General features: G+C 50.4%; 9 protein-coding genes across 9 annotated transcripts; 4 read left to right on the top strand and 5 right to left on the bottom strand.

The window, feature by feature from the left end:
• Positions 1–189: 189 nt before the first annotated feature.
• Positions 190–2,843, bottom strand: K460DRAFT_279171 (vacuolar protein sorting-associated protein 16; the record flags this gene model as incomplete). Its single annotated transcript, XM_040928309.1, has 3 exons — positions 190–2,460; positions 2,532–2,638; positions 2,705–2,843. 3 exons carry the CDS (start codon positions 2,841–2,843, stop codon positions 190–192), a joined length of 2,517 nt encoding a protein of 838 aa, XP_040789665.1.
• Positions 2,844–3,211: 368 nt separating this feature from the next.
• On the bottom strand, positions 3,212–5,170 carry K460DRAFT_279449 (kinesin family protein-like protein; the record flags this gene model as incomplete). Its single annotated transcript, XM_040928330.1, has 3 exons — positions 3,212–4,282; positions 4,333–4,904; positions 4,951–5,170. The coding sequence occupies 3 exons, from the start codon at positions 5,168–5,170 to the stop codon at positions 3,212–3,214; spliced, it is 1,863 nt and encodes a 620-aa protein (XP_040789664.1).
• A 212-nt stretch (positions 5,171–5,382) lies between these two features.
• K460DRAFT_305932 (uncharacterized protein) lies at positions 5,383–9,889 on the top strand. Its single transcript, XM_040930021.1, has 2 exons — positions 5,383–6,850; positions 6,982–9,889. Exons 1-2 carry the CDS (start codon positions 5,627–5,629, stop codon positions 9,655–9,657), a joined length of 3,900 nt encoding a protein of 1,299 aa, XP_040789663.1. The 5' UTR covers positions 5,383–5,626; the 3' UTR covers positions 9,658–9,889.
• Positions 9,890–10,206: 317 nt separating this feature from the next.
• K460DRAFT_331743 (glutathione S-transferase II) lies at positions 10,207–11,283 on the top strand. Its single transcript, XM_040930814.1, has 3 exons — positions 10,207–10,318; positions 10,384–10,683; positions 10,772–11,283. The coding sequence occupies exons 1-3, from the start codon at positions 10,243–10,245 to the stop codon at positions 11,218–11,220; spliced, it is 825 nt and encodes a 274-aa protein (XP_040789662.1). The 5' UTR covers positions 10,207–10,242; the 3' UTR covers positions 11,221–11,283.
• K460DRAFT_413902 (aldehyde dehydrogenase-like protein) lies at positions 10,824–12,863 on the bottom strand. Its single transcript, XM_040937639.1, has 2 exons — positions 11,802–12,863; positions 10,824–11,740 (listed from the first exon to the last, which is right to left on the bottom strand). Exons 1-2 carry the CDS (start codon positions 12,788–12,790, stop codon positions 11,284–11,286), a joined length of 1,446 nt encoding a protein of 481 aa, XP_040789661.1. The 5' UTR covers positions 12,791–12,863; the 3' UTR covers positions 10,824–11,283.
• A 263-nt stretch (positions 12,864–13,126) lies between these two features.
• On the top strand, positions 13,127–14,830 carry K460DRAFT_383599 (uncharacterized protein). Its single transcript, XM_040935458.1, has 2 exons — positions 13,127–13,638; positions 13,694–14,830. The coding sequence occupies exons 1-2, from the start codon at positions 13,571–13,573 to the stop codon at positions 14,742–14,744; spliced, it is 1,119 nt and encodes a 372-aa protein (XP_040789660.1). The 5' UTR covers positions 13,127–13,570; the 3' UTR covers positions 14,745–14,830.
• Positions 14,831–15,821: 991 nt separating this feature from the next.
• Positions 15,822–17,639, bottom strand: K460DRAFT_305920 (uncharacterized protein). Its single transcript, XM_040930020.1, has 5 exons — positions 17,283–17,639; positions 17,162–17,229; positions 16,876–17,112; positions 16,684–16,820; positions 15,822–16,637 (listed from the first exon to the last, which is right to left on the bottom strand). The coding sequence occupies exons 1-5, from the start codon at positions 17,509–17,511 to the stop codon at positions 16,070–16,072; spliced, it is 1,239 nt and encodes a 412-aa protein (XP_040789659.1). The 5' UTR covers positions 17,512–17,639; the 3' UTR covers positions 15,822–16,069.
• A 387-nt stretch (positions 17,640–18,026) lies between these two features.
• K460DRAFT_305915 (carbon-nitrogen hydrolase) lies at positions 18,027–19,518 on the top strand. Its single transcript, XM_040930019.1, has 2 exons — positions 18,027–18,260; positions 18,328–19,518. Exons 1-2 carry the CDS (start codon positions 18,096–18,098, stop codon positions 19,189–19,191), a joined length of 1,029 nt encoding a protein of 342 aa, XP_040789658.1. The 5' UTR covers positions 18,027–18,095; the 3' UTR covers positions 19,192–19,518.
• Positions 19,519–19,784: 266 nt separating this feature from the next.
• On the bottom strand, positions 19,785–21,911 carry K460DRAFT_352277 (uncharacterized protein; the record flags this gene model as incomplete). The annotated part of the gene is made up of 3 exons (XM_040931636.1): positions 19,785–19,797; positions 19,871–21,791; positions 21,833–21,911. The coding sequence occupies 3 exons, from the start codon at positions 21,909–21,911 to the stop codon at positions 19,785–19,787; spliced, it is 2,013 nt and encodes a 670-aa protein (XP_040789657.1).
• Between the last annotated feature and the right edge of the window lie 662 nt (positions 21,912–22,573).

Here is a 22,573-nt window from a genome sequence, read left to right as displayed (position 1 = left end):
GCGGAGATCACCCCGGCCAATGTGGGGAAGCCTGCCAACTTGCAGAGATGCACATGATGTGCACCAATGTAAATCTCCGAGGTGGCTGCGGAAAGAGAGTAAGGCGGTGCGTATTTATTGCGAATGGGGTATCCTCGGCCTGTCAAGTTTATAGAAATGTTCAGGCCTAACGAAGTTCTACTTAGCCTCTTATTTCCTGCCCTGTGGCAGCATCCCCAGCAACCGCTCAAGTTCCACTGCTGCACTACCTCCCGCTTTACTCCTCACCTCCTCTAATAAAGGCCTATCCTTGGCTTTGAATGCTTCCTCCCCCGCTTTAACCAGCAGTCCGCACTTTACCCACATATCGACCCGCTCTGCAACTGTCAAGTTGGTGCATTTCGGTATGAACACACTCGCCACCCTTGTATTCCCCGCTGTCAGGATCTCATTGAAGAATGGTTCCCACCCAATTGGGCTCTTTTTCTGCTTGGCAAACTCCTCGAGCTCCACCCAATGTCGTGCTGCGACAAGTGCGCGCAGACGTATGTATGTGTATGTTTTGTCTGTGATTTTGAATTCTGATTGCACTTTTTGGGCACGTTTGTAGTGTCCCTGGCGGATGAGCTGAAAAATAGTTTCGTTGGCGCTGAGACCGATGAAGGACTGCCCTGTCAGTGTGCCACCCGGTGTGGGGTTGTGCGGACCGAGGTCTTTCTCAAACTGCTCTTGCAGTCTGAGGAGTTTCGCTGCCTCGTCAATAGCCTGTCGCTGGAAGATGGCGGTGCTGTCACGAGAATCCTGCAGGTATTTTGATGCTGACTTGAGTTTTTCGAGAGAGCCATGGAATTCGGGCTGTGCAAGTGCTTCAGAGAGTAAGAGATTCGAGCCATCTAGGCGCCTGTCATCTTGGTAGTAGAGATCCTTAAGCAGCTCGCGGTCTTGATCCCAGGCCGAGGATTCGACAAGGGCGGTGGCGACGGGCCGGCTGTTTATGACACGGAAGAATGATGCGAGCGGGAGCTTTTTGCGTAGGTGCAGGAGGACGTGATAGACGAGGTCTGTATCGCCCGATTCAATTGCCTTGTCGAGCGCGATGTTTTCTTCTTTCATGTTGAGTAGCAACGGAACTTGCTTACCCGCTCTAGGTTCGTAATTCAGCAGTTCGGTTGCGAGTCGAACACGGCCTTCATCGTAGGCTGCGCGTGCAATCTCCTCGAAGGAGACACCGGGCTTGCCATGCAGTTTTTTAACGATCAGACTGCATATCTCTTCCTCTGGGTCCGTAGAAACACGGACTTTCTGCTGAGCCCAGTGACCATGAATTTGACTTGCTGGGAGGTGCAAATAGTCTGCTATTCGCAACGCCAGAAGATACTCGTTACGATTCGTCAGCCGCTCAATGAGTTTCTCGGGCGTCATGCGGCGATATTGGTCGTAGCTTAGTGGAAGTCCCACTTCGTAGAAGCGCACTGCATTTAGAACGCGTAAAGTATCGCAAGTATCGACGAAGTCATCGGAGGAGTACAAGTCTAGCACGGACTTTCCATATGAAGCAGCCTTTAGAAGCGACTTTTGCCAGTGGATGTTGTATTCGTGTGCTGCCGCTTTGATGCAAGTGTCTACTGCTTCAGCCAGGCTTGGCCGTATTAGCTGGATGAGATCGTCTGCTTTTGGACTCTTCTGTTCAAGTAGTGAAGACGCTTCCAGAAGGTTTGCAGCAGGAGAATCGGACCCTAGGCGGAATACCTCAACTGCTTCGTCTGGCACCTTCTGAATGAACTCGCACACGTCATTTGTCAAAAGCCGTATGCCATCAACGTCCGGTAGTAGATGTATCCACGTGTCGTAGTAGAACTTGGTTGCCGCGCTTTTTGGTCCAATCAGATGTACTTCGTCTTCCCAAGCTAGAGCGACGGCATTGGATCCGCACCACTGCATGTCCTTGGGCACCGTCTTGACCTTGCTGTCATACTCGCTGAGCTTCTCACTCCAATCACCACTGACCACCCATACCTTACCATCCTCGGTGTAGAAGGCGAGGAACTCGGCGCGGGGACTGACGCTGATGTGTCTGAAAGGCCCAGCATCAAAGTTCCTGTCTTCAGCTTCAGTAGCGTCGACAACGTAGAGGGTAGCGCCTATCGCGAGTATCACCTCTACAGAACGCGAGAGTGAGTATGCGGGCGGTATGATACTCCACGATACTACGGGTTCAGTCGGCGGTATTGCGAGCAGCTTGGGACGCGGTTCTGTGTATGATGTTACCGAGATGAGGTGGTTGTTTCCGAGGAGCGCGACAAAGCCAGTGCCATAGAATTTGCAGGACACGACGCCGTGTTCATCTGCACCGTGGCCAAGCGTGAAAGGCGCAAAGTCGCCCTGGAGGTCGTAGTAGCAGCGTACCGTGCCGTCTGAGGTCACAACGAGCAGCTTTTCGTCCTCAGACCAGCCTAAGCCTTTGATTGTGCCCTTATCCCACTGTCGCATGTCAGCCGACCGCTTCTCTCTTATGCTTTTTACATGAACGCGAAGGTAGTCGCTTATCGTACAGTTATGCTTCGTATAAGCTTCCCGGCGCAGCTATAGATATCGATGCTCGACTTAGACACACCCGGCCCGCGGTACGAATGGAGTTTCTCTTCATCGCGATATATAGCTATTGTGATCAGTCTCGGGTTCCAAGCATTGCACATTCAACGGCAGGAAGGCGGGACGTACCTACCTACAGCACCGCTGTACGGCGCCCCCACTACATTGTAGTTCTCGAGCTCAAGGTCCTGGTCGAAGACGGCCGTGTAGAGTTGCACCTTGCGATAAAACTTGTCGCCGACCTTTTCCCAATTGGCAGTTGGCTTGGACATGGTCGTGGTGGTTACCGGGAGATCATGGCGCCATGTGAATGTTGTGGTGCCTGGAGCTTGAGGATCGAGGTTGACGTCTGTGCTGGAGCTCAGCGCGCCGAGGTGGACTTCGAAAGTCAAGTGTCAGCCCTCACGTGAATCAAATCTGCTCACAAAGCCACATCAGTCATCATGAGATAATCGTGTCGATTACTACTAGATACTATAGACTACTAAACTATCCACAAACTTCGAAGCTCATGACAAAATAAAAGAACGCCTCCGCTTAATGCATTTCGTAAACCAAGTTCGTATCACACACACTTCTTCTCTAACATCAGTCCTGCAGTATAGGCAAGAAAAAGGCCAGCTTTCAGCTTCGGTCGCGTTCAATTCCAGGCGATATGAGCCAGAGCCTCCCGGACTCCAAATCGTTCAACATCGCTCCCAACCTTCTTGCGGAAGACCCCGAGATCTTTCAAGAAGTTCTCAGCCTCGTTCTGCAGCTCCTGTGCCAGCTCATCGTGGTCGCCTTCATCATATCCTGAATCAGAGTCGTTATCGCTGACTTCACCATCAGTGGGAGCGGGAATAGGGTTCTCTTTACCATCCCTTTCACCCAGCCATTCGTCCTGCTCAAAGTTAGGCGAGCCCACGGACTGTGGCGGAGGCAGCACGATCGGATTCTTGAGCTCTCCAAGCGCGAGCGCAAGATGACGGCGTAACGAGTCAATCTCTGCACGGAGTGTGGCGTTGGCGGGTCGGAGCTCTTCGACTTCACTAGACAGGGCTTTGATCTTTGCAGCTGAGACTTGTCGATTCTCCTCCATTAGTCGCTGCATCAATGCGACCTGTCTCTGGTATTCTTCCAGCTCTGTTGCTTCTTCTCTCTTGCGCTGACTGGCGGCATTGACGCTGACCTGCAAGCTCCGGATCTGCTCCGCCATTTCGGTGAGCTCAGCATCTCGCTGTGCAGCAGACATGCAGTCCTGGTTGACTAGGGCACGAGTGCGGATGCGCTTCGCTTGATCGGCGTAGCGGAGAGTGGACAAAGTCTCGTCGTAGTCGGCTGGCGCGATGCAGGCTACCATAGCCGTCTTGCTGTTGCCCCCCAGTGAGTCTTTCAGGAGCCATGTCAAGACCGAATCTCGATATGGGACGACTTCGCGTGGCCGCCTCCCCTTGTTACCATGTCGGCGAGGGTCTGCGAGTGCAGCAATCACGCGACCAAGTGTGGTGAGGGACTTGTTAATCTGGCCTCCCTCCTTCAAGCGTTGCCCAGTAGCTTCTGTAGACTTTGCGCGCTCAGAACCTGCTAGATCGACAAGGCGCATGCGGGCAGTGCGTTCGATAGTCTCGTCAGAGAGGAGGGAATGTGTAATCTGCTTGAGACGGATCGTGAAGACGGCATGCGAACGTGACGAGGTGTCGTTCATCTTGGTGGATGCGGTTGTTCGGCTCTACACACTCATTAGTATCTCATTTAGAGCAGTATAGCGCTCATGCTCACCAAGTCGCCAACCTTCATCAGGCGTGCCACATCGGCATAGCTCTTGACCTCTGCCTCAGTCAAGCCCTGCACATAAACGCCATCCTTCTGACTCTCTCGGATCTTTAGGTAGATGGGTGGGGTCGTCTTCGGCGTGAGCAAGTCCCGCACATGCTCGTTGTACACTTCGAAGTAGGACACCTGGACGTGGTAGTTTGTGTTGGGTGAGGGCTCGTGCGCTATCCTGTCGAACAGCTCCTCGCATGTGCGTGGAATAAGCCCTGGGTTGTCTGGTGTTCCCATCATGGTGTAACTCTTCCCTGATCCCGTCTGTCCGTATGCGAATATACATGTGTGGTATCCTTCAAAGTTGTGATCGAGGAAGTCTTCGCCAAAGGAGCGGTAGACGTCCTCTTGGTGAGCATAGTGCGGGTCGGTCTCGTCATGCGACCAGTAGGAGCGGTCAAAGGTGAACTCCTTGTCTTCGTAGGCTCTTCGCGTATTGGAGTCGTCGGTCGCGGGTGCAAAGAGCGTTGTCTTCTGTGTTGCTGGGTCCATGCGAACCAGACAGCGCGTGCCCTTTTCCTTCTCTACTTTCGGTTAATATCCGATGCATTGTCCTTGAGAGTGTATGCTTACCTCTCCTCACAAAGGCCCTACATCGCACTACAACCTTGACGTTGCCCGGGTCATCGTTCATCGGAGGAGACATGAGCGCATATGGCTCTGCTGCGCGCATTGAGGGCGCCGAAGCAGTCGTATGTAGTCCTGAATACATTCGTGAGTCCAAGAATTTGTCTAACAGCAGGTAACAATGATGCAAAAGCCGCTGCGACCGCAAGATGTAGAGCAGGTGCATGGACGCTGTTGTAGGATGCGGCTTCGGTGCATCAATGCACGGTCGCGCCTTCCCCAAACAAGGCAAATGTCAACACAGCGGTTGCCGTGTGCGATAAGCGACGTCACTGCCTTGGCACCCCTCAACGGAGCAATCACAACAACGAAGAGGCGAGACGAGACGACGAGAGGAAAAGCGACTTGATAGCGCGATGTTTGCGACGTGGCTGCGATTAATAGAGTGCATGATAGAATGAAAGTAGGGGGTCACGCTGCGTCGTTCACGGCAACGTTCCTACAAACATTCCTCGGTACACCTAGCGACGAAAATTCGCGACGTGACTGGTCCTCGCCGTGTCTAAAAAAAAAGTGCAACCACCTACACATTTGACAGCGATGGATCTGGTGCATCTCCCACGACAGCATTGATACCAGCCATTTGCTGGCAGTATTACATACCACTTTCTCTTCATTCGCCATGGACAGCGTACTTGACTTCCTTGATGCTGGCACAAAAAAGGCGGCGTTCGAAGCCCACTTGGCAAGGCTTGAAGCGACACCTCGTCTCGACTTCGACGCCTTGCGAGTGTGCATTCGACTATTACCGCCATTGACCCCCGAAGAAGTGGCCGGCCGCTTTGAAAGTAGCACCGCTTCCGTAACACCAAGCCAGGATATCTCACCTTACGAAAAGCTTTGGGGCCTCATTCTCTTTCACATACTCGAGGAGCAGGACCTAGAACGCCTCTACAGCATCGTTGAGATATGTCTCGGCCATAGTTCTATCGCAGCTGCACAACTCGACCGGCGAACTCATGATGCACTCGGTCTTCTTCTCTCGGAAATTTCCAACAATCGTAAAAAGGTAGCGAGCGATGAAGCAGAGCTACTACTACAAGAGGAGCGCATCCGTAAAGCTGTGGGCTATCTAAACTTTTTGAAGTGCTCTTTTTGGCTTCCCAAACATCAGCAACATCTCATCAGTCCAAGCTCTATAGGACTCCTCTCAGCCTTCATTGGCATCGATGGACTAGATCACGCTGCACAAGGTGCCCTATCTGCTTTGTTCGCGCTGCTTAAAAACGGTGGGCCGATTGTTGTTGCCTACCAGAAGCACCCGTTACAGCCGTGGTTGAAGTACGAACCTGCTTTGGGACGACTCGTGCTGAACAAAACCATTATTGACCAATCCTTTTGGAACAAGGTCAAAATGCTTGGACCCGAGGTTTTCACCTCAAACTCCAGTCACATCTTCAGGACATGGTTTCAGTGGATTTCGCAAGCTGTCACCGACGGCGTGGACCTGGAATGTCTGCTCGATGACCTGTATTGGAAAAGGCTTCAGATTGGCCTTTTGAAGGGCTTCGCCGATCAGCGTAAATACTGCCTCGGGATCATTCGCCAGTCATTACTTGCTACGAACAAGGATATCCTCACTTCCACACTCGAGTTCCATGTTGACGACCGCGACGCTTATTTAATGGCGTACGAGCAGTTCTCAGTATTGTTCGAAACAATCGTGCTAGACCGGTACCAGAACCAAGTGCAGGCCTGCCTACCGGAGCTCACATTATTGCTTGGTCCCCAATCAAAGATCTCGTCGATGATGGCTACCACATTGCTTGCTGCCTCACTTGATTCCACGGTACAAGAGGGCATACGCAAAATCATTGGTAATTGGTATATGAACTACGTTGTTGAGGTGAGTGAGTTTTGTATGTACGTTGGCCGTCTCTAATTTTAGTATTGCATAAGGAATATCACGAAGTAGTACAAACTGCCTAAACTCTTCACGCTATTCGATGAACACTTACTGACTTGCACGTGTGATAGGACCAAACAGACTGCAGCGACCATATAAATTTTCTCCTTGAGGGATTCCTTCCATGGGGGACCGAAGGCAACCTTTTCACATCTACTATCACGTCGGCACGAGCAATGACCATGTGTACTCACGGCTCGGCACTCGTTAATGTTGTTGCTAGGTTTATATCAAAGTCTCCAGACAGCCCACCTTCCACTGTCCCGACCAAAACAGACATCCTAGAGACGACAGTGCTGACTTCAAGTCGCCAAAGGGTGATCCTTGGAGTCACTCGCTTCATCTTAAATTCGGGTGGTAGAATCTTCCAACCTGCCATCCTATACCTGATGGAAGGCCTCATCAAAGGCCTGCAAGCACGCCAAGGAGAACTACCGTTACAGCATTCATTAAGTCCTTCGGAAGTCAATGAAATCCTTCGTCTTTCACGTCTCACGGGATTACCGGAGATTTCAACCAACCTTCAAAGCATTTTCTGCCGGCAACTTTGTGACTTGGTCGCGTCTGACTGGAAAGTATCAAACGAGTCTGGCTATAATATGTTGAAAACCCGACTGCTGGAACTCGAAAAGTCTGTGGACGATACCAACACGCCAGACACCGTTTGGTCAATATCCGGAGAATTACCGTCATTTCAGGCTTTCCTAAAGCAGCTAGATGTGTCGAAACATCGATCTATCCAAGGAGAGGCTTACGCACCAGCCTCGAAGAGTGTAGTAGAGATGCTTGATCAAGCAAATATCACATCCATTGATCACGATGATCTACACTCCATCTTGAACGCCTTTTGGGAAGAGGCGGAGAGGAGAGAATTCAGCAGATCGGTCGCGATGCATCTGCCGCCTCTGTTATTCCACCCGACGTGCATCCAAGTCTGCGTGTCACACTATTTTCGACAAGAAGAAGAGAAAGATGATTCTTTGATAGGTCTTCTTTCAAGAGCCATGGAACACCTACAGTCACTTTCCAGGGGTAGGACATACATTCTCTCTGTCCTCGTAAGATCACTCCGCAAAGTGGCATTTCGCTGCCCTTCCGTTCTCAGTGTTCTACCATTTGAAGACTTCATCCTTGACTTTCTTGACAATCCACCATCAGTCAAGCCAGAATTCCTATTCGAACTCGCTGCTGCTGAGAAACTTCAAAAGCTCTTGCCCCATAGAACATACGCTTCGTATTATGGCCAGAGAGAATGGCATGCGTATGCGGCTCTAATCGATATAATCCAGCGATTCCCAGAAGAGCAACTGGGCGTCGCTAAGCGTATCTTGGATCGATTGCTAGAGCCGTGGAGGATCCAGGAAGCACCAATTCATATCAAGAGCAAATGGAAAGAAACACTACAGTTACAAGCGATGCTCCTACTCAGTGACCTCTGCATCATTGAATCGGAGGCGAGTATCTACCTCGAATCCTTCATGCACGCCTTGGTTCTGGAACCGTGGCCACGTTTTCGCTTTTTGCTGGAGTGGATTGTCGCTCGCATTCTCATCCGCTTCCCTGGGAACGCGTCTCGGATTCTCATCGACCTTGAGAGATTGGGTGATAACAGTCCCATACACATTGCTAGCCTCATGAAGCTGGGGCTCCTTATCGTACCATTTCAAACAGAAGACTTTGCAGTGAAACTTGCAACACAGCTCACCTATTTCTGTGCCAGTCCAAAGGTCCAAATTCGGCACGAGGCGAACTTTGATTTTCCCATAGTCCTCGACATAGCAAAGGAAAAGGGCTGGACGAGTGTTACAGGCAACCCTGCTTTCGTAGCATTGAATACCTTCCTTCGACAATTGGACAAATTCAATGCTTCTCCGTGGACAATAAGAACACTGAAATTAGAAGCTGTGAAAGACTTCACAGTTGTCAAGATCTTCCAGGGTCAATACCTTTCGATCGAGTCACCAGAGAAGGAGACAGTTGCGTATGAGGACTTCCTCTTGCTCCGGGAAGAAGATCAGATATCTGGCACAAACGCTCCGTCGGAGCATATGGCACTAGGTGCGAGAATCAACACGGACATAACTTTGGAGGCACCAGCCATACGTCCTAACTTACCACCTGCCACTATCGGACACTCTACTCCAGCCAATCCAACGTTCCTTCAGACAAAGTCTGGCTTCGACTTCAACACCCTCCACCCCTCTAGTGGGTCTCCAAGCACCCAAAATCAACGCCCAGCATCCGTCATTTTAGTTGCCTCCCTAATTGACAACCCAACGAATCTTGGCGGCCTTTCACGTATTTCTGAGTCATTTGGTCTTGAAGCCTTATACATTAACGACGTGAAGAAGATCGGGCACAGGGACTTCAAAGCTACAAGCGTGACCTCAGAAAAACACTTTCCAATTGGAGAGCTCAAAATACCCGGCGTACCCGACTTTCTGCTCGAAGCGAAGAGGAAGGGATATGAAGTTGTGGGTATCGAGCAGACGGATCGAAGTGGGATATTAGGAAACGGAGATATTGGTGGGGGACGTGATATAAACCAGAAGGATCTTGGTACCTTGCCAAAGAAGTGCGTTCTAGTGCTGGGTAGCGAGAAAGGAGGCATCTCACCTGAGGTTCTAGCGGTGGTTGATCGATGTGTTGAGATCAAGACAGTGGGCGTGACGAGGAGTCTCAATGTCCAGACTGCGGGAGGCATTGCAGTCTATGAGTGGTGGAGAGAGTGGGGCTGTAGCAATTGACGAAGGATGGTGGGTACGTGTTTCTCTACACGTAGGCTACCCGAGCTGAAAGTTTATATGGGTTGAACACCACCTTCGATGTCTAGTTTGGACATATATACCGTGACTTCTCACGTTAGATCGAGAGATAAAGCCAGTTACATCAAAACATATCAATCCTACGAAACCGCTTGAGCTAGTGGAATGCAAGTTGCAGTGCGGTAAACAAACAGGCTGTTAGGGATCTATGCGGGGTCAGGGATTTGATAGTCAAATCAGCTTCCAAATCATGAGCACCGGCAAATTAGTCGAAGCCCAAGGATATCTGCACGCTTTCAAAGCACTATGATAGTTAGTGTGTAACCGAACTAAAGCCGGCATAGAGCCTGTGGGCCGTGGTAAGCTGACGGGCGGAGTTCAACCAGGTAGGCCCAACAAGATAGCGAGTGGACTAGCGTACGAAGGCGGTCCTTGCTTATAAATCTCGATTCAGCATTGAATCTCTTTTAAATTGAAGCCACGAGCAGTCTTCACTATACAGTCACACGTATCTATCTTGGAAGGTAATCTAGCAAATCTACTCACTCAAACAAGACAGGAAGCGTCATGGCGAACTTCGGCGGATCACACTTTTGTATTGCTAGTAAAGGCATCGAGTTGTTTACTTTCGGCACACCAAACGGTTCGTACACTCTTCACCACTAAATGCAGCCAATTTACCCTGTCATCTATTTACGCATTGCTCAGGCTTCAAGATCGCAATCTTCCTTGAAGAGCTTAAAGCCGCCTACGGGCTCGACTATATAAGCCAAACCATCGACATTTTCAAGAATGTCCAGAAAGAACCCTGGTTCACCAAGCTCAATCCAAATGGTCGCATCCCTGCCATCGTCGATCACGATAACGACGAGTACGTTGTTTTCGAGGGCATGGCGATCCTCAACTACCTTGCGCGACAAAAAGATACAGAATTCAAATTCAGCTTTGCGGATGAGCTTGAAGCGTGTACCGCGGAGCAGTGGATTGCCTGGCAGCACGGTGGTCTGAGTATGTCCCATCCTTCTCCTTTAGCCACAAGACTTGCGAATGCGGCAAGCGGACTCGTTGACGAAGATGACGTCTAATGATATCATAGCTCCTATGCAAAGCCAAGCAAATGTCTTCTATCGTTTCAATCCGGAGCGCTACGCATTTCCCACGCAGCACTTTGTAGGTGAAACAGAGAGGAACTATGGCATCCTGAATTCCCGCCTTGCAGACCGGGATTACATCGCTGGTTCTGGCCGCGGGCAGTACAGTATCGCAGATATGGCGATCTGGCCGTTAGCCGATGCATTGAACGTTTCTGGTATTGAGTTGAGCAGGTTTCCGAATGTTTACGCTTGGTGGGAACGCGTGGGAGAACGGCCAGCGGTGAAGAAGGGTGTGTGCGTGCCTAGTGGCGAGTCGTTTGCGAGGGGACATGCGAAGGTGCAGGAGGCGAAGGAGTTGGACTTGAAAGCATGGGAGGAGAGGGAGGGACCGCTAAAGGAAGCGCTGGAGAAGGCACAAAAGGAATTTGGCTATGTGTACAAGAGCCCCTAAGCGGGAAGCGCAAATGTCGAACTTACGCGGATACAAAGTTCAGGGCGTAATTGAAGGGCATAGTTACTCGAAGATCTTCTTCCACACCCACAAACTCCGGCTGTTTGTGTAGTGCTTCAAACCCTCAATACCCCATTCCATCCCAATGCCACTTTCTTTATGACCCCCGAAAGGAACTCTTGGGTCAACATCAAAGTGACTGTTCACCCATACTGAGCCTGCCTCAAGCCTTCTTGCCATCCTTTCAGCGCGTTTGAGATCTTTGCTCCACACAGATGCCCCAAGGCCAGTACGCAGCGCATTGGCGCGATCGATGACGTCGTCCTCGTCGGTCCACTTGAGAAGTGGGACAATTGGACCAAAAGGTTCTTCCGCAACAACCTGGCTGTCCTCGGGTGGGTTGTCGATGATGGCCGGGGTGATGAAATAGCCGTTCCGCGACTCTTCAGCCTGACCTGCCAAGGCGGTCTTCCAGTTTTGTTTTTCGATTTGCGCATAAATGTCCTTGACTTTGTCGAACCTTTGAAGCGTTAGCGTTGTAATTCATGCACGGCTTGCTGGAATCGATCTCAATCACTTACTGCATCTTGTTCTGCACCGGACCTACTACGACACCCTCCTCAGTGCCCGCGCCAGTTTTTATATTATTCTTCGTGAATTCAACCATCTTATTTCGGAATTCATCGTATATACTTTCGTGGATGTATATTCGTTTCGTCAGCATGCAGATTTGGCCTGAGTTCAGGAAGCTCAACGTTGTAATCTTTGGAAGGCATTTATCGATATCTACGTCGCCGCATACAATAGCTGCATCGTTCCCTCCAAGTTCTAGAACGCAGCGCTTGAGTGTCTTTGCGCAAGAGGCTGCGACAAGTTTGCCTGTAGCGATGGAGCCTGTGAACGCAACCTTGTCGATACCAGGATGCTCTGTGATCCAGGGTCCAAGGTTGTCGTCGCCACTCAGCACTTGTACTACTCCAGGTGGAAAGATACCCTTCGCCAGCTCGCCAAGCTTGAGATCACAGTATGGGGTAAACGGCGAAGGCTTCATAATGAAAGTATTTCCCGTGATCAGCGCTGGTCCGAGTTTTCCTACACCCAGCAAGATGGGCCAGTTCCAAGGCACGATACCGGCGCAGACGCCGATAGGCGGATGCGTTGAGTAGATGATCTTTTCCTCGTCTTCTTGCAACACCTCGTCTTCGATCTTCATAGTTGCAAAAGCGCGCAGCCAACTCAAGGCAAAGTCCATCTCTGTATGAGACAAGGAGAGCGGCTTCCCTTGTTCTTTCGTTAACAGATTCTCCAGTTCGTCGCGATTAGCTTCAATAGCATCAGTGTACTCGAGGAGCAACTTCGCTCGCTCGGAGAAGGGTGTTGTGCTCCATGACTTGAAGGCTTTTCTTGCTGCCTCGACAGCGGCGTCAAGGTCTTCTGCCCTTGTGACGGGAACTTTGAACAAAGGTGATCCAGTTGCTGGGTTGATTGAATGACGTGTGTTGGGTGTTGGGACGAACTCGTTATTGATGATATTGCCTGGGTAGGTCTCGATATCAAGTTTGGGTGCCATTTGTAGAATTGAGAATGATCCAGGTTCTTTCTGAGAAAGAATGCGAGCAAGCTTATATAGAGTCCATATATAGAGCTCACAGCTGCTACTCCTGCACGAGAATGACCACAGCTGGAGCGGGGCGCTGTGTCCCTAATTGCGGGGTAAGTGCGCCCATGAGATCAACGGCCCCCGTGTATACCATTAGAGTCAACCGACGGCATCGTCTCTCCCTACGGCTGGTGTATTTGGTGATTGATGGAGTGGAGTTTTGAAGAATGGGGAACCCACAATGCACAGACCAGCGGCTACATACATCCATGGATATCTGTATACATTTGCCCTTCTTCACCCATCTCATCATAGTACAGCACTAGCGACAAGGATCTCGACAGGCAAGACACCAATGGGCTTTTGGACCTTTGCTATCGTGTTTTGTAGATGCAGATCGCTGAACGACTAGCGCCCGCCTGAGGCACACTACGCCCCGCCTTTCTCCGCCAAGCATCGTGAAACAGCAGCCGAAACCCCCCCTTTCCCGCAGACCCTCGCACTATTCCTAGCTCGTTCCAAGATCGCTGATAGAAGCTCAGCCGTCATTCGCCATGCATGTCCAAACAAGCACTTTATGTGCCATTGAAGCATTCTGGAGCCGTGCGCTGAAGCTCACACAAGCATTAGGACGCAAGAGGTCGAACGCCAAGCAGTAGCTGTCACCGTTGCTGAAACTGATATCCCCTAGGAGCATTTTGTCGAGTATGCTATAATAAGGGTGCTGCCCGTGAACTATGAGATATGTGAATGGAACCTGATTTCTTGCTCAAAATGCCGTTCATCAAGGGTGCAACAACACTAGGTCATACGTTCAGGTAGGTTACGTCTCCGATGTCATTTTTACCTAGCTGAGCAACTGACCAGGGGTAGGAACTTTGATCAAACGATCATCACGATTAAAGTTGGAGGAAAGGATTACCCGGAGTCATTTAGCTGCCATCGAGAGCTCCTACGACGGTGCTCATCATACTTCAATACCTGCCTGGAAGAGAAAAGTGGCTCGCCCTACAACAGCTCGAACACTACACTAGAGCTAGACGATACAAGCCCTGATGTCTTTGACGCGTTTATGCTCTGGTTGTATACTGGTTTCATTCCACACCATCTGATCGAAGGCGGGAAGGAGATACATCCTCCGACACACGCCATCAACCTCAATGGAAGTGATAGCACAGCTCCTCAAGACCAGAATGAGAGCGACGACGTCGATACCGCGTCGTGGGGTATTGCTCTCGAGACCGACGATACAGTTATAGACACCCAGAACGGCGAGACAGCCAACAGCCCCATACAACCGAGCGCAGAGAAAGTACCGGGCGATAGTGAAAGCGAGAAAAGCGCGCCCTTGCCCCCGGCTCGTAATCCTGCTGAGAAGCCGGAAATCCCAAAGGAAACTTTGTGTCCCTGCTGCTCACGGCCATACAAATGGCGGGGCCTGGAAGGCTTCTTGGAGCGTCGATTCATATCACTCTATGTGTTCGCCCACCGTTACGCCATTCCTAAGCTGCGTCGTGCCGTTATCCTCGCGTGGCAACACAACGACGAGATACTCCAAGTTATGCCCGATCACAGCAACGTGATTGCTGCCTACGAGAGTCTGCCCCCCGACGCACCACTCTGCCGATATTTCTTGGACATGTACTCAGTGTACTGGAACCCGGATCGAGATGATGAGCGAACAACTGCTTTGCGAAGTCAGCTTCCGCAAGCGTTCTTGTTCGAGTTAGTGACAATGCTGGCAAGAGGAGAGAGACCCAAGATGGAGAAGGAGTGGTGCGAGTTCCACGAGCATGAGACTGAAGATGACAAAAAGGTTTGCCTAGATGAGTTGTATAAGGACGCGGTCGCTAGTAAAGCACTGAGACGAATCAAGGACAGCAAGGGTTGGAAGGGCCTGGTTTTGAAGAAAGGAAAGCGATGATGATCGAAAGAATCTGCGTTCGTTATAGCATGAAAAAGAAAGGAGTTATCCATCCCATGTACGAGTTCCCCATCAGCAAAATAGCTATGTTTCCTATAATTTAGGTGACGACTTTTCAGAGCCAGAACTTCTGAAATCTTGAGCGAGTTCTATAAATATGCTAGGGTATGATTTTGTGCCAATTCAAGAGGCTGGGTTGCGTCTAGCCAGTAGGAACACGATCTAGTCATGGTCTGGAGCTCGACATTATGTCACATGTTTTAGCCCCACCCCACGTTCATTATCCAACCTATTTTTTCCCCTGAGAGACATTGATAAACAACTCACACAGGCGCTAATAATATTAACGACCGCACAGCGACATCCTTCGCCGCGCAAGCTACGAGGTTCAGGCGTCCAGGCTCCACAAATTTTACCCCCCTTTGCTCAAGATGATCTTAGCGTCAAGTCACTCACCCATATTGCCATGTTCGCAGTGTTCTCATCAGCACCTGCAGGTGGGCGGAAAGCTGGAGGTCATGTCTCTGCAAAACCACGACCGAAACGACATTATGTGAACAGAGCTTGCGCGTGGTGGCGAACCTATCGCAGTAAATGCGATGCGATCTATCCCTGTAGCAACTGCAAAGCCAAAGGGCGAAAGTGTACTGCCGAGGAGGCCAAGGACCAACTACGTACCTTTTCATCTGCTATCAAGTGGGTCATTCTCTAGACGCCTGAATCCTTTGAGATTTTGTCATTGACAGATGTCAAGGAAATTGACGGTCTCAAAGAACGGGTTAAGGACCTGGGCACGTATGGCACGTATGGCCGGTTTATTCCCGATTCTGGATGGAGAAGCCTTCAAAGCCTGATTCAACTCTTTGTAGAAGGCATAAAACTTATCACGCGATCCATCAGCTTTGTTTGGCATCTTGGTTGCTTTGAGTATGCAATACGATGGCGCTACCAATGCCCGATCTTGGGAATCTGGTAGGATTTGACAGCGAGTGGGAAAATCATCCCATCCATGGTACGGAGAACTGGACGGGTCCTGAGTTCAATCTACCAGATTTCAGGAATTAGGAAGATAGTATCAGGAGTGAGAATTGGGTTCGCAATCTGCTAGACTTTGGACCAGCCAGGCAAAAGTGAGTTGTTCAGGATATTGTCCTGGCCCTAGGTGTTGAAGAGTACTGTACATCTCCTAGCAAAGATGTCAAATTATCTCAAGTCGACAATACTCGAATATCTGCCATCTTAAGAGAAGTCTGGGGCCGAGGCGAACAGATAGGAGAGGCCGTGAGAGATCCTATGTTCGCTCACACGATCGCGATCTTGCTCTACTAGGATCGCTTTTCGTCGTCCCACTCGAACTTCTTCGTCATGGTGATGCCTCTCGCATCGGATTTCCCCGAGAAACTATTCTCAGATCCTCCTTGAGTGTCTCCTTTGTCACTCCCATGCACAGTCGTAGTTGTGAGGCACATCTCGTCTTCATCAGGCCTCCAAGACTTTGAATGGTCGTGGTTGTGTCTCGCCTTCATCCATAATTTTCCCCGACTTCGCTCACCCACAACTACATCTCCGTCCTCTTCGATTAGAGTGCCCTCTAGATCATCGGTTTTGATGACCTTGCGTGTGCGTTTCTTCGATATTGTCTCAATAGGATTGAGCGGGTATGGTTTGGAGTCATTGTTAGCAGAGGACTTATGGCTGGTGGGTAGTCGCTTCGAGAAAACGGCTAGAATGCGAACCATAAGTGGTCGCAGCGTAGGAAGGCAGCCGGAAATAATGCCGATACTGGGTTCGACCGAAGACCAAATGAAGACGTCGCTCTTGGCCCAGCTGATGTCTGTTGTTCGCACGAGATGGGTGATGGTTATGATTCGGTAGAGAGAGGCAAAGCATACGCTAGCATTGTTAGCACAACCCAGGGGTTGAAGAAACGGGACCATACAAGCTTCCAAGGAGAAACACGAAGCAGATCGCAACCTTCTGCGTCCGCCCCATTTGCAGCTTCAAAACACTTGAGATGGGGATTACAAGAATACAGACATCTCCAAACAGATTGGCGATACCAATGCCGAGGTAGAACTGCATTGTGGTAAGTGACTGTTTGAACAGCGTTCGGAATACAACATCACCGTACATTCGCTTCGTTCACCAGTATCACGCCCTTCGCTCCATACCACTGTTCCCAGTAGAAAGACAATGGCCTCGTATACAAGGGAAGCACAATGTGATTGGTGAGGAGGTAAACCGAGGTCAAGGCAACGCAAAACCATCCAAACCAATTGAGGCCGAAGATGCGTCGATATAATGCGAGGATGGAGAATTTGATGACGCATACACTCCACGAATAGATGTAGACGTAAATAAATGTGATCTATCAGATATCAATAACCATTAAAGTAGAAACGATATTGTCCACGTACAATTGTGATTTTCCGCATCTCATACGGTCCGAGAGACCAAATATGCTTCCCAAGACCGAAAAAACCGCCTGATCTGAGCTGTAGCAATGGTCTTCATCGATCAGGATCGAAGGCTACTTACCAGCAATGCAGCAAGCCAAATTCGCTGCATTAAGTCCCAACGCGAAAAACATCAAGTAGTCGTCCAAGCCAAGCGGCTCATGTTTCAATCTCAAGCGCGTGAAGAGCCGCAAAAGGACAAAAATAAGTGATAGGATGAATAGCACGATGCCTATGGCGTTGTTCGTCGCTGTTCGTGATTCCATCAAATCCAGCCCTGGCGGCGGATTCGCAAAGTAGTCGATGGCCATGTTGACAGCCTATGGAAATGTGACGGAACGAAAGGCCGGAGTGTTTAAATAAAAGAACGTTGAAATCAGCACAAGCAAAATGAAGCTGTATGATCGACGCACTATGCCACCCCCGATAAAAGTCTCCGAATGAAAAGGGACGGGAGGCATGATGCGAAACGCTTGTCATGCATTAGGAGACTGTACATATCATTCCCCGTTCAATACGGGCGTGCAGGGGATACGTGATAGCGTGCAGGCCGTTAGCCGTTATAGTGCAGGCGGCTGCGGCCCAAGTGGATTCACCCTGTCACGGATCAAGTACCGCCGACAGAGCCACTCCATTTGACGACTAGCCGTACTAATATATGGGTCTAAGTGGTCTGTTTGACCTCGACGGGGTTGCGGGGAATGCGGGTGGCTGAAAAATGACATGGACCGGCTCGCGACTCAACTTTGAGAGTGCAGCGGAGGAAAAATAGTGCCGTAGCGTGTCTTGGAGGCAAACCCCCCCTCATTGTCGCGCGGGCTTTCTTCCTCCTTCTCCATACCTTGTTACTTCTCTTACATTAGATTCTCAACAAGTTTTTTGCTCAATCAAAATCATGGCGCCGAAAGAGACCAAGTTCAAGGTTGCTGCGGCTCATGCCGCACCCGTGTTCATGAACAAGGCTGCCTCAATCAAGAAAACCGTTCGAATCATTGAGCAAGCTGCTGCAGAGGACGTCAAGCTCCTTGTGTTCCCTGAAACGTTTATCCCTGGCTACCCGGTAAGTGCCTTCTGTAGGAATTCTCCGGGTGCCTAGCTCCGAGATTGATTGCTGATCATCACTGCAGTACTGGTCGGAGTGCTACCCCCCGCTGAAACAAGTCGGCGCTTTGGCCCAGTATGCGGAGGAAAGTGTCGTGGTAGAACCTAATGGCGGGGACGTGAGCGCTATTCAGGATGCCTGTCGACGAACCGGCGTAGCCATCAACTTGGGCATATCCGAGCGTATCGCAAATGGCCACACGCTGTTCAACTCTCAAGTCATCATCGACAGCGATGGAACGATTCTCGGTGTTCACCGCAAACTTCAGCCCACGTACGCTGAGCGTTACATCTGGGCCCAAGGCAATGGTAGCTCTCTGCGCAACTGGCCCCTCTCGCTTGGCTATAATCTCGGCGGCCTCGCGTGCTGGGAGCACACTATGAACGGTGCTCGTCAAGCCTTGATCACCCAGAACCAGCATATCCATGCTGGAGCTTGGCCAGCGCTGTCCACCATGTCTAGTTTTGAGGCGGTCGCTGATGCCCAGATCGAGGCGCTAATGAAGGCACATGCTCTGACTGCACAAGTCTTCGTTATCACAGCATCCAACTACGTGGACCAGCAGTGCCTCGACTGGATGGAAGAGAATCTTGGGAAGCAAGACCTAGTCAAAGCTGGAGGAGGCTGGTCAGCGATCATTCATCCGTTCTGCTCCTATATTGCGGAACCGCATACTGGCGGGGTGGAGAAGTTGGTGCAGGGTGAGATTGACTTTTCGCACTTGGGACCGGTCAAGGTTTGGATTGATGCAGCCGGTCACTATCAGCGTCCGGAGATCTTGCAATTCGCGTTTGACCCACGGCCGCACTGGGCTGATGAGAAGCTAGATCGCTTCAAGCGTGTGGATGACAAGAAGGTGAAGGAGGAGACAAGCGAACAGTCACAGTAGTTGCATGCATTCTCTGTGCTCTAATAGTATGAACTAGACTGTCTCTCGGGCTCAATCTTAAAGTCAATGAAGCGATACGTCGCCTCGTACGCGCGGTTGTAGAAAACGAGCCTCATTGTATCTCGGCCCGGTCGTCTTGCATAGAATTTGAAGCGGTACCCAGTCTGGATCTCGGGCTCATTCGGGTCCATTGTGAATTTCTCGTTATATACCCAGGACTTCTTCTCGAAGTCTGCGCGAGTGCCCTTCTCGTAGTCGGTCAGGAATATGTTCTGCGTGACGAGTGTTAGCTACAGTTGCCATACAGATCGAGTATGCATACCCCATTTGTGTATGACCAATCAATGTCCAGACAATGCTCAACCTAATTGCTGGTTAGTGTTGCCCGACGGTGTCGCCGCGACCAAATATACTTACCTGAACAAGGTACGATGACTCGCTATCGACCCTGGTCTGAATAACATGGTGCATTGTTGGCTGGTCTTTCTGAACTTTGTGGTCGTCAGCAAGCTTATTACCAACCATGATCTTGTCTCCATCCGCCATGGCAAGCTTCAGGACTGTTTCCAGCAGGTACAACAACGCTTTCTTGTCTAATGATGGCGACTGAAAGTCGATCAAGAAGCGACCTGCCACTGCGGTAGCATGTGTAACGTCAAAGCGAGTTCCGGCGACGCACTTGTCGCGTGCGAGTTGCGTCTTTGTCGGGCCGCCTTCAACACGGCCCTGCCCAAACATGGCGGAGCGCTCCGCCGCAGCATCTTCGAACCTCGATAATATGTGCACATATAATGTAGCACTAGAACCGTTTGCTTCTAGGCACCATGTAATTGAGCCGTTTTCTGCTGCGTCCTTGTTGATTACAGTCGCACCAGTGTCAACCACAGGATCTTCAACTGTCGTAACTTGACATGTTGACGAGGATTTTGTCTCGTCTATGATCCATTTTCCAAGCTTCTCGATATCGAGGGAGAACGCTTGGAGGTCTAGTTCATGATTCAGATCATCTGGTACCCGCTTCCAATCATTACCCTCTCGCATTGTATGGTCAAGCTCCCCCAGAATTCCGCCGTGCCCGTCAGCCACCTGAAATGGCTTAGCGATCTCCGCGGTGCCCGTCCACGGGCGCATACCCGGCGGTTCTTCAACAGTCTTGTGCTCACTACTGTCCCAAAACTTCGTCGGAACTGTCCCCGGCTTTGAATCGACTGCAGCGTCTAGGTAAACCTTGAGATCTCCAGGTTCGGCGAAATGACCACCGGTGTAAGGACCGGCACACGCGTCGTAAATGCGATTTCTAAACTCAAGAAAAACGTGGCTGCCGAAGAAAGACCGAAACGGGGTTGTTGGCGGATAGAACAAGTCTGGCATTGGCTGGCTGGTGTATTTCAACGGGTTATTGCACTGGATGGTTTTGCCGTCTTTATCTTTGTCCCATCCGACAAGAGGCGAATCGTGCAAGAAGCCGAAGGGTTTTGTGAAGTAAGCAATGAGGGTATTGCGATCGTCTTCGTCAACGCAAGCAAAGCTCATGCATAGGCCCAGAATGCCAGTCTGATCCATGCAGTTGACAGTTGGTGGGTTGTCTTTGAATCTAAGCTCGAACAACTTCTGCGTCTGCTCAGGCGCTGATTTGTTCAAGACACTCCATATGCGCAGGAACTTGCCCAGCTGTGTCGTCCGTCCTGCACCACTAGTAAAAGAGTAATTACCACTGCTTCTTTCGTACTTGAATCCGCTGTTGAAGACTCGGTGTGTGATGGCTTTGGCATATGGATAGTCCGCCGGCTCCCAAGTCCCCATTTTGTTCTGCGGGCCAAGCGCGAACCGTAGTAAGGTGATAGGAATACCGTCGTGTCGAAGAAACTTCGGAATTGCGGGACAGATGGCGTAAAACTCAATCGAGGGTTGATCCGCAAGGGAATAGGATCGCACATGGAAGCCTCGCCCATTGTAGCCTGTACCATCCAAAGCTTTGCCGTCGGCTGTCGAAACAATGGTCATCTCGAAGCGAAGTTTGCCCACAAATGCCCAAGGCTCGTCTACCTTGCGGTATGAATAGACACGTTTGAGATCCACGTCTTTCAACTCAAATACGACGTATGGTTGGCCTTCACTCTGCATATTGAAAGACCAAAGCTTCGTCGCCAGCCCAACCTCCTCCCACGAGCCGTTACGTCTCTCGGCGTATGCTTTGAAGATGAAACCGCGTTTACGCTGATCCTGAAGTTCCTGCAGAGTTGGATCACCACTGTCATTACTAACTGCATGATGCGTGCTCTTGAAATCTTCCGCAGATTCTTTACCATCAATGCAAATATGGAGGGTAATTTTCTTCTCGGTGAGGGCGTTGATCACTAGAATGCGTGGACCCTTACTCTTGTCCCAGAGTGTTTTTCGATAAAACGCGAAATCGGTGGCACATCCTCGGTCATCCACTGCAGGGTATAGTTGCGGATTCTGCAACGAAAGGGACCCAATAGTCCATTGGCTCATCGTGCTAGTGGGTTGTGGTGGTGAAAAGTTGGAAACGATATGAATGGACACTAAGAGATTGAGAAGTAGTAGAAAGTGGACTATATTTTCCCATGAAACACCGCCTAGATTATGTAGTCCTATAACCTAGAGCTCTGGCATATACCTGTGTCGGCCTGACCGAGAATCGTGAAGTAGCCCCAACAATAGAACACCTCATTGAGCTGAATTCCAGGTCGCCACATCGTTACAGCAGCAGGTTGCCGAGAACAACTGTATTCTTTGGTACATTTTCAGTAGAACATGACTCGTTTTGCACGCTGTCGCAGTACCTAAAGGCAAATTCGAGCGAAGGCTTTATCGAACGCGGGTGATAAGCCATGGTTTTTGCGCGGTATGGCCATTTCGGGTCGTTCTCAGGTAGCCTCCAGACTTAGCTGCATGTCCGTGTTAGGGAAGTTAGGCTTGTGGCTGTCTGTAGGTTCTGTTATTGCTGGTGGTGAATTGTGGTTCGACGGCTTTGGGGGCGGCTAAGCGGGCCGCTGCAGGAGTGAGTCTAGAACCCTCGTGTCGGTCCGCAATCATGAGGAGCTGAATGCGAGGGCCAGCTGGAGTGAGTCAATATTTGCGTGGCTTGTGACTTTTGCAGTCGTTAATAATGCTCATTGGATTGTCAAGTAGAATTGTGTCGCAATTGTGCCTCCAGTGGGGAGCGACTTCACGTTTCAAGCACACAACCTGCGCTGTCAATAGACAAAAACAGGGTATAGTCTTTAGAGCCTTCTAACCCATCATTAGAGAAGGATGACCGGCTTCGGGTCTGAAATAGCTTTTGGGATCCTCATCATCATCTGCCGATGCAGTAGCACCTCCTGTAGCTGAACAATCGTTGCCCACGTCGCCAGAT

The sequence above is a fragment of the Cucurbitaria berberidis genome (assembly GCF_010015615.1).
Source record: "Cucurbitaria berberidis CBS 394.84 unplaced genomic scaffold K460scaffold_2, whole genome shotgun sequence".
Taxonomy (NCBI): domain Eukaryota; kingdom Fungi; phylum Ascomycota; class Dothideomycetes; order Pleosporales; family Cucurbitariaceae; genus Cucurbitaria; species Cucurbitaria berberidis.
This window is presented reverse-complemented; position numbering and strand designations above follow the sequence as displayed.

What these genes read in the sequence shown, in the direction of transcription:
- K460DRAFT_305932 (XM_040930021.1), top strand. Translation starts at nt 5,627, where the DNA reads ATGGACAGCGTACTTGACTTCCTTGATGCTGGCACAAAAAAGGCGGCG. An exon ending in ATATGAACTACGTTGTTGAG is followed by an intron (nt 6,851 to 6,981) that starts GTGAGTGAGTTT and finishes CACGTGTGATAG; the next exon opens with GACCAAACAGACTGCAGCGA.
- K460DRAFT_331743 (XM_040930814.1), top strand. Translation starts at nt 10,243, where the DNA reads ATGGCGAACTTCGGCGGATCACACTTTTGTATTGCTAGTAAAGGCATC. An exon ending in TACTTTCGGCACACCAAACG is followed by an intron (nt 10,319 to 10,383) that starts GTTCGTACACTC and finishes CGCATTGCTCAG; the next exon opens with GCTTCAAGATCGCAATCTTC. An exon ending in CTGGCAGCACGGTGGTCTGA is followed by an intron (nt 10,684 to 10,771) that starts GTATGTCCCATC and finishes ATGATATCATAG; the next exon opens with CTCCTATGCAAAGCCAAGCA.
- K460DRAFT_413902 (XM_040937639.1), bottom strand. Translation starts at nt 12,790, where the DNA reads ATGGCACCCAAACTTGATATCGAGACCTACCCAGGCAATATCATCAAT. An exon ending in CCGGTGCAGAACAAGATGCA is followed by an intron (nt 11,741 to 11,801) that starts GTAAGTGATTGA and finishes AACGCTTCAAAG; the next exon opens with GTTCGACAAAGTCAAGGACA.
- K460DRAFT_383599 (XM_040935458.1), top strand. Translation starts at nt 13,571, where the DNA reads ATGGAACCTGATTTCTTGCTCAAAATGCCGTTCATCAAGGGTGCAACA. An exon ending in ACACTAGGTCATACGTTCAG is followed by an intron (nt 13,639 to 13,693) that starts GTAGGTTACGTC and finishes GACCAGGGGTAG; the next exon opens with GAACTTTGATCAAACGATCA.
- K460DRAFT_305920 (XM_040930020.1), bottom strand. Translation starts at nt 17,511, where the DNA reads ATGGCCATCGACTACTTTGCGAATCCGCCGCCAGGGCTGGATTTGATG. An exon ending in TTTGGCTTGCTGCATTGCTG is followed by an intron (nt 17,230 to 17,282) that starts GTAAGTAGCCTT and finishes AGCTCAGATCAG; the next exon opens with GCGGTTTTTTCGGTCTTGGG. An exon ending in GTGTTTCTCCTTGGAAGCTT is followed by an intron (nt 16,638 to 16,683) that starts GTATGGTCCCGT and finishes TAACAATGCTAG; the next exon opens with CGTATGCTTTGCCTCTCTCT.
- K460DRAFT_305915 (XM_040930019.1), top strand. Translation starts at nt 18,096, where the DNA reads ATGGCGCCGAAAGAGACCAAGTTCAAGGTTGCTGCGGCTCATGCCGCA. An exon ending in CGTTTATCCCTGGCTACCCG is followed by an intron (nt 18,261 to 18,327) that starts GTAAGTGCCTTC and finishes TCATCACTGCAG; the next exon opens with TACTGGTCGGAGTGCTACCC.